Source organism: Podarcis raffonei, chromosome 10 (genome assembly GCF_027172205.1).
Source record: "Podarcis raffonei isolate rPodRaf1 chromosome 10, rPodRaf1.pri, whole genome shotgun sequence".
Lineage (NCBI taxonomy): Eukaryota > Metazoa > Chordata > Lepidosauria > Squamata > Lacertidae > Podarcis > Podarcis raffonei.
In genome coordinates, this window is record NC_070611.1 from 10727125 (window position 1) to 10744478 (window position 17354).

General features: G+C 44.9%; 1 protein-coding gene across 2 annotated transcripts in view; it reads left to right on the forward strand.

The window, feature by feature from the left end:
- Positions 1 to 12737, forward strand: part of ABCD2 (ATP binding cassette subfamily D member 2) — a 74206-nt gene extending 61469 nt beyond the window's left edge. For both annotated transcript variants that reach the window (XM_053406141.1, XM_053406140.1), the window contains exons 7-10: positions 6402 to 6547; positions 7803 to 7887; positions 9118 to 9243; positions 12513 to 12737. In XM_053406141.1, the coding sequence (XP_053262116.1) occupies positions 6402 to 6547; positions 7803 to 7887; positions 9118 to 9243; positions 12513 to 12723 (568 nt within the window). In that variant the 3' untranslated portion in view covers positions 12724 to 12737. The remainder of the gene's footprint in view (positions 1 to 6401; positions 6548 to 7802; positions 7888 to 9117; positions 9244 to 12512) is intronic.
- The last annotated feature ends 4617 nt before the right edge of the window (positions 12738 to 17354 follow it).

Here is a 17354-nt window from a genome sequence, read left to right on the forward strand (position 1 = left end):
AGCACGTCAAAGTGCAAGTAGATAAATAGGTACCGCTCCAGCGGGAAGGTAAACGGCGTTTCCGTGAGCTGCTCTGGTTCGCCAGAAGCGGCTTAGTCATGCTGGCCACATGACCCAGAAGCTGTACGCCGGCTCCCTCGGCCAATAAAGCGAGATGAGCGCCGCAACCCCAGAGTCAGTCACAACTGGACCTAATGGTCAGGGGTCCCTTTACCTTTACCTTTACATACAATTGCGTTTTAAAGTTCCGTCATCTAATTTCATCCTCTCTAACATGTTTCCTAATATGTTCTGCTATTTTCTTGCACTTCAGACCCCACTGTGATCTTCGCATATGGGAAATAACTTTTTCTATAGACCAGAAAGGGTTCCCAGTCTTCTTTAAAAGATTCTAAAGTTGTATGTTTTATCAGTGCTGTCAGTTTTGTAATATGCCATCTCTGCATATTACAAAGATTTTTATCAACCATTCTTCCCTTAAGGGTGTTCACGTCTTCCATTTTTGTTCTTTTAGAATCCTTGCCGCTGTAGTCACATACATAAAAACCATTGAGGCTGCCCTTAGTACAAATTTACAGTGCATCATCAGAATCGCAGTTTGTTAAAGGTGTTGAGGATTCTTGGTTAAAGACCAAGCTGTTACAGAGCTACAGTTCCCAAAGTTCCCGGGAGATGGGGAATTGGGTATTTAACCCACCAAAGTCTTCAGTATAAGAAATGCCCTTAGTTTTTATGTTCTGTAAAAGCCTTCCGTTGTGTTCTGTAGATCATTTTTTCTTTGGTTTTTTCCCCCCTATCCATTAGCCTTGAGAATTCCAGCAAATGTTCATTGCACATCTGTAAGATGCAGCTTTTGAAAGACTGCTGTGTCAGCCCAGCGCCCATATCAGCCTAATTCCTAAGCTTTGGAGGGGTAGTTCTCCCAGGAACAACAAAATAAAATCAGTCGAGAGGCCTTAAGAAATTGCCACCAATACTAGCTCTCACATGAGGGACGCGGGTGGCGCTGTGGGTTAAACCACAGAGCCTAGGACTTGCTGATGGGCTGCATCAATAGGAGTATAGCATCTAGATCAAGGGAAGTAATAGTGCCACTGTATTCTGCTCTGGTCAGACCTCACCTGGAGTACTGTGTCCAGTTCTGGGCGCCACAGTTCAAGAAGGACACTGACAAACTGGAACGTGTCCAGAGGAGGGCAACCAAAATGGTCAAAGGCCTGGAAACGATGCCTTATGAGGAACGGCTAAGGGAGCTGGGCATGTTTAGCCTGGAGAAAAGGAGGTTAAGGGGTGATATGATAGCCCTGTTCAAATATATAAAAGGATGTCACATAGAGGAGGGAGAAAGGTTGTTTTCTGCTGCTCCAGAGAAGCGGACACGGAGCAATGGATCCAAACTGCAGGAAAGAAGATTCCACCTAAACATTAGGAAGAACTTCCTGACAGTAAGAGCTGTTCGACAGTGGAATTTGCTGCCAAGGAGTGTGGTGGAGTCTCCTTCTTTGGAGGTCTTTAAGCAGAGGCTTGACAACCATATGTCAGGAGTGCTCTGATGGTGTTTCCTGCTTGGCAGGGGGTTGGACTCGATGGCCCTTGTGGTCTCTTCCAACTCTATGATTCTATGATTCTATGGTTTGAATCCCTGTGACGGGGTGAGCTCCCGTTGCTGGGTCCCTGCTCCTGCCCACCTAGCAGTTCGAAAGCACGTCAAAGTGCAAGTAGATAAGTAGGTACCACTCCGGCGGGAAGGTAAACGGTGTTTCCATGCGCTGCTCTGGTTTGCCAGAAGCAGCTTAGTCATGCTGGCCACATGACCCTGAAGCTGTACGCCAGCTCCCTCAGCCAATAAAGCGAGATGAGCGCCGCAACCCCAGAGTCGGTCACGACTGGACCTAATGGTCAGGGGTCCCTTTACCTTTACTAGCTCTCACTGCCCAGTTGTTTGTCTCAGTTCTGATTCTGTGTTTTTAAATCACTTTTCAGATGATCCAGTCCCCTATTTATACATAGATCATGGACTCTAAAGCGTTTTCACATTAAAAGGGCCATATTAACTATCTTCATGACTCAGCAGAATTATTTCTAGTTTATGAAGAGAGAATAGAAGCAAAGGAATGCTATTTTAGTCCCCCTCACCTTAATCTAGTGAGCCCATTGGTGGAATTTTATGGAACCCCACATTTTCCAGGTTCAGTGGTGGTCCTTTGCCAGACCAGCGTGTTTGTGGTCCTGCTGAGCCAGATTCCGTTCACATTGCTGTAGACATCAGTCGTTGCTGCAGAGATTCTCATAAGGAGGCAAGACAGTGGGTTCAAATAAGTGGCTACGTGCTTCAAAAAGCTGGGACACCTACAATGTCTGAAATAAAGTGCATTCTATTAAGCATGTTAAAGGGCTGTTCATTCTAGAAACATGGACCATCATCGAAATAATATGCCTGTGGAATTGCATCGCGTGCAAATGGTGTGTGAGGAATTGTGGATTGAACTGACTATCTGCTCATAGATTTCGCTACAGCGATGCCCATTGCATGTGAGAACCGGAGACAGACACCTCTCAGTCAGAGATTTGCTTTCTATTTATGACGTAGCACTTATTATTATTGCAATTATATCGCACCTTGCTTCCAAGGAGCTCGAGGTGACTTGATCCCCCTTCCCCATTTAATCCCCACAACACCCCCTCTGAAGTAGGTTAGGCTGAGAGAGCATGACTGGCCTAAGGTCCCTCATTGAGCTTTGTGGTTGAGTGGGAATTTGAGCCTAGGTCTCCTTGGTCCTAGTCCAGCACTGTAACCACCACACTGTCTCTCTTCCCACTGCTGTGAAGACAAATACCCTTGTGAAATGCAATATAGGCCAGTTTCTTTGGAAAGGAAGGAAGGAAGGAAGGAAGGAAGGAAGGAAGGAAGGAAGGAAGGAAGGGACAAAGTCCTCTGATCACATTCATTTTCAGCATCGGGTAAAATTATCAGTAATAAATTCAGGTAATATTATTACAGCTTTCTGACATGGGGACACATAGTATCATATGTGTTCACCGTGTGAGTAAAAATATGGGTAATATGTACATATGCATTAGTAGAAAGCAAAAAACCAAGCTGGAAAACCCTTAAGAATGTAACATTTTTTGGTCATGCCACATCTGGACTCTGATTTCGTACTGAGTCAATGTCATTTGTCACATGTAACATTCATGTGACATGTGTCCATGTAACACAAAAAGGAAGCATTTTTTTGGAGCACTGGGTGCCAGTATTCAGTGAATGCAGGTGTTTTTTTTTAATGCCCAGAGCAAATGAATTCCTTTAGTAAGCCACAACAAAAGACCGCAGTTCCGCCTTAAGCTCATTTCCCATGCGCATATTGATCCTGAATCCTCCGACAACTGCTGTGCTCATCATATATTTCATTATTTAGTTATTTATTTAAAGGAATTTCTAAACCTTTTAGCCCTTTAAAAACTCCTAAGTGGTGTACACTATCTCTGGTATAAAAACGATATCCATCAAAACAAATAATATAACAAAAAACCAATAAAACAACCTCAAAACATATGCAAGTGTATAAAAGCAAGTAAAACAGAGATTCTGGGGATTCTCACACATAAAACAGAGTCCTTTGCTCAAATGGCTTATAATATTATATAGCCTCTGTCCAAATACATTGTAATATTTGCTTTCTTATTTCTGGGTAGCCATCATATAATGTCAAGCAAATATTCACTGGTGCTCTGTCCTGATATGTCACAGATGATCTGAAACACAAGCCTTGGAGTTACAGTTAATATCATGTTTATGTAGGTATTGCATCTGATTCCGTGAAAATGTTTTTCTAGTATCTACTTCTATAAAAGTAGACTAAGTTTTCATGTGAAAACAAACATTGTGGAACTGTAAACCAAAAATTCCCACAAGGTGTTTAGGATGAACCTTCAACCTGTCATAAAACAACAACAAAGCAATTACTCTTTCTGCTCAAAAATATTCTTTCTTTGGCGATCACTCGTAGCGGAGTAAGATTGTATTCCATAAACACGGTTTTAACAATGAGTCCGTAAGTGACTGTGGAGGCCAATTCTGGATCCGCACGTCCTTCCACAGTGGGGACATTGGTTTCTGGGCGGAAATTGGTCACGGTGTGGATTTGCCAAGCGTACCTTCCTCTTAGAACATTTCTCCCTTGCGTCCTGAGTTTGAGTGCCTTCAAAGCCCATGACACATTTGGTAAAGGCTGTTCTCCAACTGGAGCACTCTAGGCTGCCTGTGTGCTTATCTATAGGAGAATCTAGCTTGGCAAATTGCCCTGGAAATTTTGTTTGTTTTGTCATTACAAAAATGATACCATCCATAAGCCCAAATGAAATAATTCTTTGTAGGCATCCAGGTATGCTCCATTTGCAGAGAACGAATATTGAATCTTACGTCTAGTTCTCATGTACCCTGGTCGTAAATATTTGTAGATTCTTTGCATGTAAACCTGGTGAAATGTTGCTGTTTTTGCTTGTTTGTGGCACAGACAGTTTTAGAGTCCGGCAGGCTGCCCACTTTTCTGTGTCTGCCATTATCTGAATGTGCCAGAGGACATTCTCAAGGCTGAGCACCTGTCAGAGTGAAGCTGGAAACCAGAAAGTTGTGCCAGGAGGTCAGAGCTGGGAAGTCCAGTCAGGAGTCAATACTGAGGAACAAGGCTAGGAGTGAAAGCTTGAAAGAGTAAATCCAAAATGTGCCAGAGCTAAGAAGGCTTTTGCTGCCCAGGCAAGTTCTAGGCAACCTCGGCCCTCCAGTCTTTTGGGACTACAACTCCCATGATCCCTAGCTAACAGGACCAGTGGTCAGGGATGATGGGAATTGTAGTCCCAAAACAGCTGGAGGGCTGAAGTTGCCTGTGCCTGTTCTAGCCCAAGGAGGAAGGCTGTGTTTGTGTAGGTATATATTTTCTGTTTTACAATATAAAATACTCATTTAAACATCCTTAAAATATCATTGACTTCCCTTCTTCCCTTTCCATGGTTCATTTTGCTTATCATAAATCCCTGCATATTTTACAAAAACTAAACCATTCAGTATTCCACTTTTACATCCATCAAAACTTATTTACACTGTTGAATTAATCTTAATGCTGCCAGCGTTTTCAGCTGTACACAATTTTCGCCAATATATTCAATAAACATTTTCCAGTCTCCTCTAAACGTATGTTCTTCTTGTTCTCTTATTCTACATGTTGAGTCTGTAAGCTGTGCATATTCTGTCAGCTCTAGTTGCCATTCTTCTTTGGTTGGGATCTCACTCGTTTTCCATTTTTGGGCTAACAAACCACGGGCCGCAGTAGAAGCATACATAAATAATCATTTTTGACACCTGGGAGGAGGAAGGCTTTTGTAGTTCTTCCTGTTTAGGAGGATTTGGTGGCCAGCCGGGGTGGATAGGACCAGTCGAGCACCTGAGAACTAAAGGTAAAAGGTAAAGGTACCCCTGCCCGTACGGGCCAGTCTTGCCAGACTCTAGGGTTGTGCGCTCATCTCACTTAAGAGGCCGGGAGCCAGCGCTGTCCGCAGACACTTCCAGGTCACGTGGCCAGCGTGACAAGCTGCATCTGGTGAGCCAGCGCAGCACACGGAACGCCGTTTACCTTCCCGCTGGTAAGCGGCCCCTATTTATCTACTTGCACCCGGGGGTGCTTTCGAACTGCTAGGTTGGCAGGCGCTGGGACCGAACGACGGGAGCGCACCCCGCCGCAGGGATTCGAACCGCCGACCTTTCGATCGGCAAGCCCTAGGCGCTGAGGCTTTTACCCACATCGCCACCCGCGTCCTGAGAACTAATACATCCCTTAAAAAAATATGCTGCAAACTGCAATCCTAGTAGCTCACCATAGAGAGCAGCAAAGAGCTGAAAATTCCCTGCTTAAGTCCTGGGAGCTCCTGATAAATGTGTACAAATAATCCGTTGTCTTGGAAAATGGGGTGTGGGGCATTCTACTCACTGTTAGATGTGGGCAACGTTAATTTCGAAAAATTGCAGCTTTTGAATAACCGAGGCTCAAAAATGAGAGTTCCACGGTGTACCTGGAAGAAACTGAAGAGGAAAATGCATTCCTACTTTGATTTATGCTATTGTGTGCTCAGGCAAGGTGACTTTTGTGCGAAGGATGATGTGCGGTTCTTCTTTATCAGGCGGGCTGCTCTTGAGCCACAGTGATCCATGTCGCTGCACTGCAGTCTGTTCTGCAAACAAGGCATTGTTCTCTAGAGTGTGTTTACTAAAACAGTCACCCTCAAATAATTACAGTATTTAGAAACACCACATTTAAAGCATTATGCGCTGCTCAAAGAACCCTAAACAGCAGGGTTGAGATGTGACTCCCCGGGAGGCGGCTAATCTTCTCTCTGCTGCTTTACAGACCTTACATGTCCATTGGAACGCTGCGGGATCAAGTGATCTATCCTGACTCTGTGGACGACATGCGCGAGAAGGGCTACCAAGACCAGGATCTGGAATGCATCCTGCAGATAGTTCATTTGAATCACATAGTGCAAAGAGAAGGAGGTAAACACTTTGAGGTCTCCTATTTCAAATCGAGCAAAGGTCAGGGCTGCCCCAATAATGTTCAGGTAAAAAGGTAAAGGACCCCTGGACAGATAAGTCTAGTCAAAGGGGACTGGGGGTTGCAGCGCTCATCTCGCTTTCAGGCGAGGGACCCGGCGTTTGTCCACAGACAGCTTTCCAAGTCATGTGGCCAGCAGGACTAAACTGCTTCTGGCGCAATGGGACACCGTAACGGAAACCAAAGCACACGGAAATGCCGTTTACCTTCCCGCCGCAGCAGTGCCTATTTATCTTCTTGCACTGGCGTACTTTCGAACTGCTAGGTCGGCAGGAGCTGGGACCGAGCAACGGGAGCTCACCCCATTGCAGGGATTTGAACCGCCGACCTTCCAATCGGCAAGCCCAAGAGGCTTGGTGGTTTAGACCACAGCGCCACCTGCGTCCCAGTAATGTCAGACACTACCTGCCCACTTAGAGGGGAGGAGGAAGGGGTCTGTTGGGAGAACTCAGGATCTGCCTTGAGTCTGGAAAGGTTTCTGACTTTGCAAGCAATTAACAGCAATATATTTGTTGCTGGGGTTTTTCCCAATCTGATGCCCTGCTCAGCGCCATTGCCAGATCCCCCAGAGAAGGTGGCAGAGCAGATGCTGCAGGACCACAGATAGCTCCAAGGAACTATCTGTAGGAACTTGCTGTACCGTGGTACCTCGGGTTATGAACTTAATTCATTCCGGAGGTCCATTCTTAACCCGAAGCTGTTCTTAACCTGAGGCGTGCTTTCACCAGTGTGGCCTCCTGCTGCCGCCGCTGCACAATTTCCGTTCTCATCCTGGGGCAAAATTCACAACCTGGAGCAACTACTTCCGGGTTAGCGGAGTTTGTAACCCGAAGCGTTTGTAATCCGAGGTACCACTGTAGTTGAAAGCAGACTGAGCCTTTTAAGCTTAGTCTGCTTTCAACTTTTAAGCAGCCTGCAGCCTTTGTGCAGCTGTGCATATGTTTATAATCCAAATTTATAAAAATACCAAAAGTACAGTACAGTATAGTAAGCGTCCATTTGTTACTTAAAGCTGCCCTCTGAACTCCAGTTACCTGGAAATAATCTTCTTAGAATTCAGCTGGACTCTCTTCTGAGTAGACATGGTTAAGATTGTACTCTAAAGCTGACCTTTTAAAGGCAAAAATGGAGAAAAGGAAGAAAAGGAAGTTTAAATCGGAGAGTAAAACCTACCTGTTCTCTTTGGGTGCTTTGAAGGGTGGGACGCTGTTACAGACTGGAAGGATGTCCTGTCCGGAGGAGAAAAGCAGAGAATGGGGATGGCTCGGATGTTCTACCACAAGTAAGTCAATTTTTTCCAAGTATGGATAGGATGGGCATAGGTAGATTGCATTGGTATTGCTCAGGATGTTCAAGGCAGAATAAAGCACATGGTGCTGTAGAGGGCCCAATTCAAAGTGCTGGTATTGACCTATAAAGCCCCAAGACCTTAAGAGCCGTCTGTCTCCATACAAACTAACCTGGACCTTGCATTCGTCACTAGAGGCCCTTTTCTATGTCCCCCTTCCCTGAAAGGTTTGGAGGGTGGCAACACGAGACTTTAGTTGTTCCCGAGTTGCTCTGTGCGCATTTATAGTCTGTACAAACAAGAACCTGGTCATGCTGAAAAACAAAACAAAAAAAATTAAAAACCATTTTCTTAAGAGTAGGTCCAGCAACTTGTCTTGCCAAGCTGACAGAAGCTGCATTTAAGTATGTTTACTTGTGGCAGGTGGTCCAGGTTGCTTTGAAATTAAGGGACAGTCCAAGCACAGGGACAGGCAAACTCGGCCCTCCAGATGTTTTGGGACTACAACTCCCAGCATCCCTGACCACTGGTCCTGTTAGATAGGGATGATGGGAGTTGTAGTCCCAAAACATCTGGAGGGCCGAGTTTGCCTCTGCCTGGTCAAGCACATGGTGGGGGAAACAGCATGGACTCCCATTTCCAGAGAAAAACTTAGAAGAGACATTGTTTGGGTTGAAGAGATCTCTGCACCAGCTGTTCCCTATGTCACTGGGGGCATCAAGAAAAAGACCTCTGCCTTTCCATACTCCATGTTGTCCTTGGTATCATTTTGGAAGATCATCTTCAACTTTTTTGGAGAGGATTGCTGAAATCAGTTTTACAGTCTGAAGGATCCCCATTTGCTTTGCTCATAGTGATCATGAGAGCAAATTGCATTTCACGTCAATTAAGTCTGTTTCAAGTTCAAATGTGGATCGTTCTCATGGGTGCACACACCTTGAGCTGCCTTGAATTTCTAATATGCGGGTGTCTGATGTAACTTTTCATTTAGCTTGCAGAAGTTATCTTGGGCAGCCTTCCACATGAAAAGGGGGGAATTGCATTCGGTATATAGCTAAGATGATTGCTCTGAATCCAAAATTTCAGCGCATGTGGGGGGAATCCAGTGCATACTTGAATGCAAGTGTGATTCGCACGAGAATGTGCATCTTTGTTCGCCTAAACCATGCCTCCTAGTTGTTTCAAAAAGTGAATGAATAACTATTTGTTTTCCTGCTTTACAAGGCCCAAATATGCGTTGCTGGATGAGTGTACAAGTGCTGTCAGCATTGACGTCGAAGGAAAGATATTTCAGGCTGCTAAGGGGGCTGGCATATCCCTGCTTTCTATAACACACAGACCATCTCTTTGGTGAGTCTTTATGTAGGACCTTTTTAAAAAAACCTTGTTGCCAGATAATGTATGTAGGTTTCATCAGGTACTGTATTCACCTCACGATTATGTGGCATTCCCAATCACAGCACATATTGAAGCAAACAGCACATATTGTTGGCATCTGTCTGTCTCAAGAGACTATGAAGTGCACCTCCAGGTGTGAAGTCAAACCACCGTGTTAGCAGCACTGAAATGACCTCCCTGAGGTGCAAGCCTGGGCAGAGTGTCTGGAGGTCCTGGGCTACCCAGACACCAAAGGAAAGCAGAGCCGTATGTTTGGCACCAGGTGGGCTACAGGAGCTGCCAGAAGGAGGCGCACAAGACACCATCCAACCGTCTTAGAGACGCCACTCCAGATTTGTGTAGGGTTTGCTCCTTAGCCTTTCCTCTCCCGAAGATATCCTATAAGGCAGTGGAGGGTTAGGGCTTCCTGTTTGCGTGGCGAGTTCCCGCCTCCCCCCAGTAGGAATAAAGACACAGGACACAATTATTTAAGGTTAATGGGCTAAAATTGGCCACAACTTTATTGGTTACAGGTAAGAGCGGTATTGGCTTAGGCATTAGTCCTATCAGACTATCCAGCTTCAGCCTGTTTGCTAGAAAACCAGATAGGGTTAACATCAGCAGGGGGAGCCCTGTGATGTACATCAACTAGGCACTCCCCCGGGGTCACCGATCGGGGGCGCGCTTTAGGCCCTGGCCTCCATAGGCTTCGGACGAGACAACGCCCCCCGGAAACCTTTACCGGACTACCCTTCAATATTTGGGGGAGGTGATGGCACTCCTCCCCCCAACACATCTACATAACAACACCCCTACCAATGCCTAACCGCCAAAGCCAAGGAGTTGTGACGATTTTCCACGAGGTAGGTGAAAAACCAAATGGCCAGTGCCAATTTGCCAAGTGGAAAAAATTCCTACCAGGCCCCTTAACGGCGACCAATCAAGGTCCATAGCAAGGTCAGAAGGGAAACCACAACAGCTGCGCGGGACAAAGAGGGAGATCCCGGGGCCGCGCTTGCCTTAATTGAGGCAAGCTACACCCCCTGAGCCAGCTGATTGGCTGGCTCAGGGAATGACGCGGCCCGAGGATTCCCCTGATCGTGCAGGGCTGGAAACCAGCCTCCACGTGCGTGTTGGGGGCGTGAGCCCGCAACGCCACCTCCTCCTGATGTCGGAAGTGGCTTTCTGCCTGTGCCAGGAATGGAGGTCTCCCTCGACACCGCAGGGAGAGACAGACGGAGACAAACAAAAAATGATGGGGAAAACTCTTTCTTTGAATTCCTCTCTGGGTGGGAGAGGAACAGGCTCTCACCTGCAGATTGCCCTGCGGTCTGGCACTCACTTCCCTATGGAATGTGAGGGCAAGCAAAAGCACTGGGTTCAATGTGACTATCGTGACACACACACCCCCGATCCGGTCCCAGAAGCAGAGGATATCTTGCTGATTGGGCTTTAGCTGAAGTAAAGGCATGTTGGCGATGAGACAACAAACTGCGGAACATCTCGGCCACAAGGATTTAAAGGTTGAAATTGAGATAAGGTTTCATTCGGTGCCACAGACTGTTTTTCAAAGATTTTCTTCTACGTTTCTGATTTGGCAACCCTCCTCGGAATTCAAGGTTAAAATATAATATAGAAAGTGAAGGCTGAAGAAGCTGTATTAATAACATGAAATTTAACATCAAACTGGAACTGCATGTGTGAGAGGAATGGGATGGAGAGAGAGAAAAAAAGGGGGGAGTTTCACCCTTTAAAAGGACTATGTTGGAATATAGAATGAAACCACCCCCACTCTCTGTTATTTTCAAAGGATTGTGAAGGACGCTGAGACAATTTTGAATGTAATCTAACTGGAAAGATGACCGACTATAATTTTTTTCAGTTTAAAGGAGGAGAGGAGCTTGCCAGCTCGAAGGTCAGAGGTTTTCTGGCAGTTTGGAATTGGACTTCTCTTCCTAGGTTGGGGGCGGGGGGAATAGTGAGGACGGTTTATTTGTTGAAACAGAGGAGTCTCTTACAAGCTTACAATCACGGGATGAAGTGATGTAGAGGCTTTTGGAAAACTGTGAGACAACAACTTACTCCAAGTCATGATAGGAAATATCAACAGCTGGATGAATGAAGAACATGACACCATATATGATTGGGACAACATGGGGCAGGGGGGAAATAACCACACATAGGAAAGAACAATGATTACAGACTTGAGTACCTCACTTGAAACTTTATAAATTACTTAATATATTAACACAAACTGAAACCATAAGATTGTAGCTGTTGTATAAGGGATTACTATCTTGAAGGGAATGCAATTGAAATTATTAAGATTTTGGAATGCAGAAAATAAAACGAAACAAAGAGGAACCCATCAAAACTAGCAGGTGAGGAGGTCACTTTAACTGAACTGCATAATTCAGTATATAAATAATTGGTTTTAATAATTGTATTAATTGGATAAAATTGGCATTGTTATAATGAGGCTGTTATTGGAACAATATTGGAAAATCTCTATCTATCTAAAGGAAGGTAAAGGTAAAGGGACCCCTGACCATTAGGTCCAGTCGCAGATGACTCTGGGGTTGCGGTGCTCATCTCGCTTTATTGGCCAAGGGAGCCAGCGTACAGCTTCCGGGTCATGTGGCCAGCATGACTAAGCCACTTCTAGCTAACCAGAGCTGCGCACGGAAACGCCGTTTACCTTCCCGCTGGAGTGGTACCTATTTATCTATTTGCACTTTGACGGGCTTTCAAACTGCTAGGTTGGCAGGAGCTGGGACAGAGCAATGGGAGCTCACTCTGTCGCGGGGATTTGAACCGCTGACCTTCCGATTGCCAAGCCCACAGCACCACCCGCGTCCCATATCTATCTAGCTATATATATATTTATATTTATCAAAAAAGGCAGTGAATGGTTAGGATCAGAGTTTTCCTTCTCCTAGATGGGCTCCCTTCCCAGGTTGACAAGCCCCATCTGCCCTCACTTCCCTCTACAACACGTGCAGAAACCGTCTTCTTAACCGTTGAAGCCAATGGAGGTTGCTCTCTGCAGACATAGCACTAGTTTCTGAAAGCTGTAATTCTTGCAGCTTCCAAGCTTTCGCAAATGCTCTTCTAAATGAACCCTAGGGAACTTGTTGCATTTCTGGTGTCTTCCTGAGAGTCTGCCTGCTCATCATGGTGCTCCTGTGAATGTTTGAGGTTTTGTTGCTGGATTTCTGAGTGTCTCTTTTCTTCTCCTGCAGGAAGTACCATACACATTTGCTACAGTTTGATGGGGAAGGACACTGGCGCTTTGAGCAGTTGGACAATGCTATCCGCTTAACCCTCAGTGAGGAGAAACAAAGACTAGAATCCCAGCTTGCAGGAATGCCAAAAATGCAGCAGAGACTGAACGAACTTTGCAAAATCTTAGGGGAAGATTCCGTGCTTAAAACAATGGACAAAGAAGAATAAATGTTTTTAGTTCATTTCCCCACCCCCATTTTTTAAAAAGTTAACGATGCACTTTGATTTCTGAGACACAGTGGTTTGCATGCACCTGATTAGTGTAGACTGTAAGGAATTGGCCACAAACTCAATGCTTCAGATAACTGTCAGCTTTCTAATGTGAAGGAAGAAAGTGGTTCAAACTAAGGCTGTCCTGAATTTTAGTGAGTTCTGGTTTTCAGTGTGGGGGAAAACCGTTCTGAGAAGGCTCTTGCAAAATCTTCTACCTTCCTAATATGCTCCTGGTTTGATGCAATTTTTAGGGCTTTGTTTTAGGACTGGTTTCAGGCACAGCACCACAGAGCAAATCAGATTTGAAGATGTGACAACATGCTCTGAGTTTTGGGGGCAAAAGAGGCAACTGGATTTAACTCCCAGTTCAGAGAAGGGTTGTGACACAGTGCGGGAGCACATGGGTTGCATGTCAACCTCCTATGTTCAGTCCCCAGCATCTCCTGGTAGAGACCTAGCCCTGAAGACCCACATCCAGTCAGTGTAGGCAATATTGAGCTATATGGACCAATGCTCTGACTCGATGTGGGGCAGGGTCTTGTATTCTCTAGATTTCTTGCTGTATGGCAAGTTGTTTGCTGCCAGCTAGTTCATGTTGTGCATTCTGACGCTTGACAGTTTGGGACAGAATGAGAATGTAGGCATGCTGAATATGTACATCCAGATGCAGATCTAATGGATGAAAGTCTACATTTGGATGTGCATTAGCTGCGCATATAAATTTTGGATGCCATCCATCCATTTTGCAATGGGTGCGCATGTGTATCCAAATGGCTGCCCACATTATGTCCTAACGATGTATTCAGCTATCTTTCTATTCATAAAGGACTGGCTCCTGGGCTGAGTGGGCTTTGGGCAAAGTGCTGTTGTGCGAGCACTCCTTTGCCATGGTGCCCCCCTAACATTTCTGGGGGGGTGTACATGGGTGGCTGGAGGCAACAAAGAGCCCAAATGCCCCAGAAAACCTCTGTTTCCAGGACATGGTTGGAAACAGGGATAGCATCCACCACCTGGACTGTTCTTGGATTATTATTTTAGAGCCCAGAACATGGTCAACCATGGTATGGGGCCTAGTAGATTCTCTAAGGAGCCCCCAAGTGAATCTGAGCCCACAGATCTGGATCAGGGGAAGATCCAGGATTTTTTCCCCATCCAGAACTCACCTGAACTCATTTCTGGCGCCATTACCATTATATAAGAGAACAAGGGAGGTGTTCGCGGTGGGTTCTGGCACCTCTTTTTCTAGAAAAAGAGCACTCGGAAGACCCTATTTCCCACCACCACGGGAGCACTGACATTTCTTTGCAAAAAGGTGCAGAAAATTCACTGGAATAGTAGGGCTTGTGTCACGGTGGTGTGTGGTGTGAGAGAACTGTTTGCAAAACACGTTCCTCCTTTTCAGCTCGGCACTAGTTTGAACCCCAGAAAATTATCGAGAAACGCAGTGTATATATCAATCGTTACACCTTCCAAGCTCACGGCGCTCCTGGGAAGCTCCTTGTGTGGTTGGATTACCCTGACAGATTCTTGCTTCAAAGCCAGGAGGTAGAATATGATCTCCCACCATCCTTCTGCCCTGTGCGTATGATATGCCTGGTGTGTTATGCAGGCATGGAGCGACAGAAGGGCAGGGCCTGGTGAGTATTCAGGTGCATGGGGGACAGCGGGAGGCGGAATATAACATATATGGAGGGGGGATCATTTTTTATTTTAAAAAACCTGTGAAAATGATATTTGCAGATAATAACACATGCATGTCAGCAGCTGTGCTTTCCTAGGAAGCAACAAAATGACAGGCAGCTTAGAAGATAAGGGGGTGGCCCTGGCCTTTTCATTCTGTGCACGAAACGGCAAGTACATCTCAAAGAAGAAATCTGGAGGCTGTTTTCTACTCTTACACTGGGAGGCATGCATCTGCGCTCTGTAACGCAATGGGCACTTGTATCTACGTCTCACTTAAAGTAATTCAAGGTGATATACTACGAGTTTATTCCATTTACTTTCACAAAACTGTACGCTGCTTCCCTTGTTGCTCCTATTGTAGTTATCACTGTAATAGCAATAGAGGGAGACCGTTCTGAACTGTTTCAAGGTGGCTGGCGGTTCCTACAATGGGCTGTTTGGGGTGTGCCAGCCACATGCACAGAAAGTTAGCCTATACGCCAATTCAAGGTTCACTGGGTGCTCTTTTAGCAAGGTCTGATTCCCTTTTGCATTTTGGAAAGAATGGTCTATCCTTGAAAGTAACCTGCCATTTTGGAGAGAATGGTCTATCCTTGGAAAATGCCAGGTTATTTTCAATTGGGTTCTGTGGCTTCCTAGGGTCCATTCCTTGATCCCGTTTCCAAATTCCAGGCACCTGACTTGAATGCCCATTGCTTGTTGGTTCTTCCACCGACAAGGTATAGGAATTTGCCTTCTATCAGGTTAGACTGTGTGTCCATTCAGACCCATATTGTCTACACTGACTCGCAGCAGCTGTCTACTAGAGTCTCAGGCAAACGTATTTCGCATTACCTGCTACCTCATGCTTTTGGTTGGAGGTGCCAGGGATTGAATTTGGGACCTTTTGCATGCCAAGCATGTGTCCAGCCATTGGCCCTTGCTCCCTCCTGCATGTTAAAATTATTACTGTGCGTCTTAGTGCAGAAGCGGATGATCTGATTCTAACCCTGCTGTATTGGAGTAGACAGAGTACTTAACAATGTCCAAATCCCAGCAATTGAAAAGTAATTGCTTGTTTTTCTTTGATAACGGAATTTCTTAATAAACTAATATGGGAGAAAAGAGAAAAGATAAGAAAAGGCACTTCCAGACTGTCACTATTTTTGAGTAGGATTCAACAGGCTCTCGGTGGGAAGGAATGCGATGAGAAAATGCACTCTGGAAAATGTGGGGTAACAATTGCTTGACATGTTATCATCTAACCTCCCTGCAAACAAATCAGGGTGAATGCTGAATAAACAGGCTGTCTGGGAGAAACCTAAGATCATAAGGCTAATTTTGATATGTAGTCGCAGACCAGCAAGTGTTTCATAATAAGAATTCAGCAACCAGCTTTTAGTTAATGGCATTATTGAGCCCTGTTCAGAAGTCACAACTTATGGATAGCATAAATTGGCTCAGAGTTATATTTCAAAGGATTTAACCATAGTTTTAATTGTTTATAAAAATTTTTTTAAAAAAAATACTTTTCTCTCTTAAGCTTACTGAAGGCCCGGTGTGCTGTGTGATGGGAAATAAGAGACAGGGCCTTTGCAGGGGCCACACCCAGACTTTGGAATTCCTGCCCAGAGAGAGTTGTCTCCCCCTTTTCTTGACCTTTCCTTGACGATCTTCTTAATGATTTTGGTGAACTTTTTGCCACTGTTCTTAAGGTTTTTGCTGCTCTGTTTCTTCTAAGTAATGATACTTTAGCGTTTTGTCATATCTCGATTGTGCTTTTTTTATCTGTTGTATTTCCTTTTGTCTTCACCTTTGAATTTTTTGGAATGGGGATATAAATGGCTCAAATCAAATAAAGAAGTTAAACACGAAAAGTAAAATAACAACAACAACAAAAATCTAGAGCGAATTGTAGTTTGCCTTTTAACTAGTGGTTGAAGTTAGCTCGGGTCAGTTTCTACTCTAAAAGCAAACTTCAGCAAGCAGTAACTCTTTATGGTTCAGATATAATGTTGAACCATGGCTAACACTAACCAAGGAAGGTACATGCAAGAAATTGGGGGGAATGTGTGAGCTTATAGGGTGCTCCCAATCAACAAACCATGGTTTAGTGATCAGGTAGCCTGACAGCCCTGCCTTACCACTAAAGAGAGTTAAAGTGTGACCCCCCCAAAAATGGGGGTGCTACTAAGCTGTGATGCCTGTTGTGTAAAATCAAACTAATATTTTTTCCTTGATTGTATTTTTTTTACTTCCTCTTTGCCTCAGCAGGAGCCCCACTTTCTCCTTTAATTTTGCTTTTCTCAAAATTCGACAGCAAGTTTTAGCTAACATATTCCAAAGCTGATGGAAGGCACTCCATGTCACTGAGGCTACCTGAGTTTCAAGTGGCGGCAAAATAATAATAATAATAATAATAATAATAATAATAATAATAATAATTTATTTATACTCCACCCATCTGGCTGAGTTTCCCCAGCCACTCTGGGCGGCTTCCAATCAAGTGTTAAAAACAATTCAGCATTAAATATTAAAAACTTCCCTGAACTGGTCTGCCTTCAGATGTCTTTTAAAGATAGGATAGCTGCTTTTTCCTTCACATCTGAAGGGAGGGTGTTCCACAGGGTGGGTGCTACTGGCAAAAGACCCAGATGGGCTCCCAAGCTACATATTCGTTCCTTTAGGGGGAGTTTGACCTCATCAAGAGCAAGCAACCTCCCACCCTTCCAGTTTGGGGAACCACCCACTAGGAGTGCCTCAGCCTTAACAGGACTGAGCTTTGGTTTTTTGGCTCTCATCCAGTCCATTACCACCACCACCATCATCATCAAACCTTTATTGGCATCACATACAAACATTCAGAATAAATAGGCCAGTGTGATCTTGTTAACATTTCAACAGTACAGTCATTTGCCAAAGGG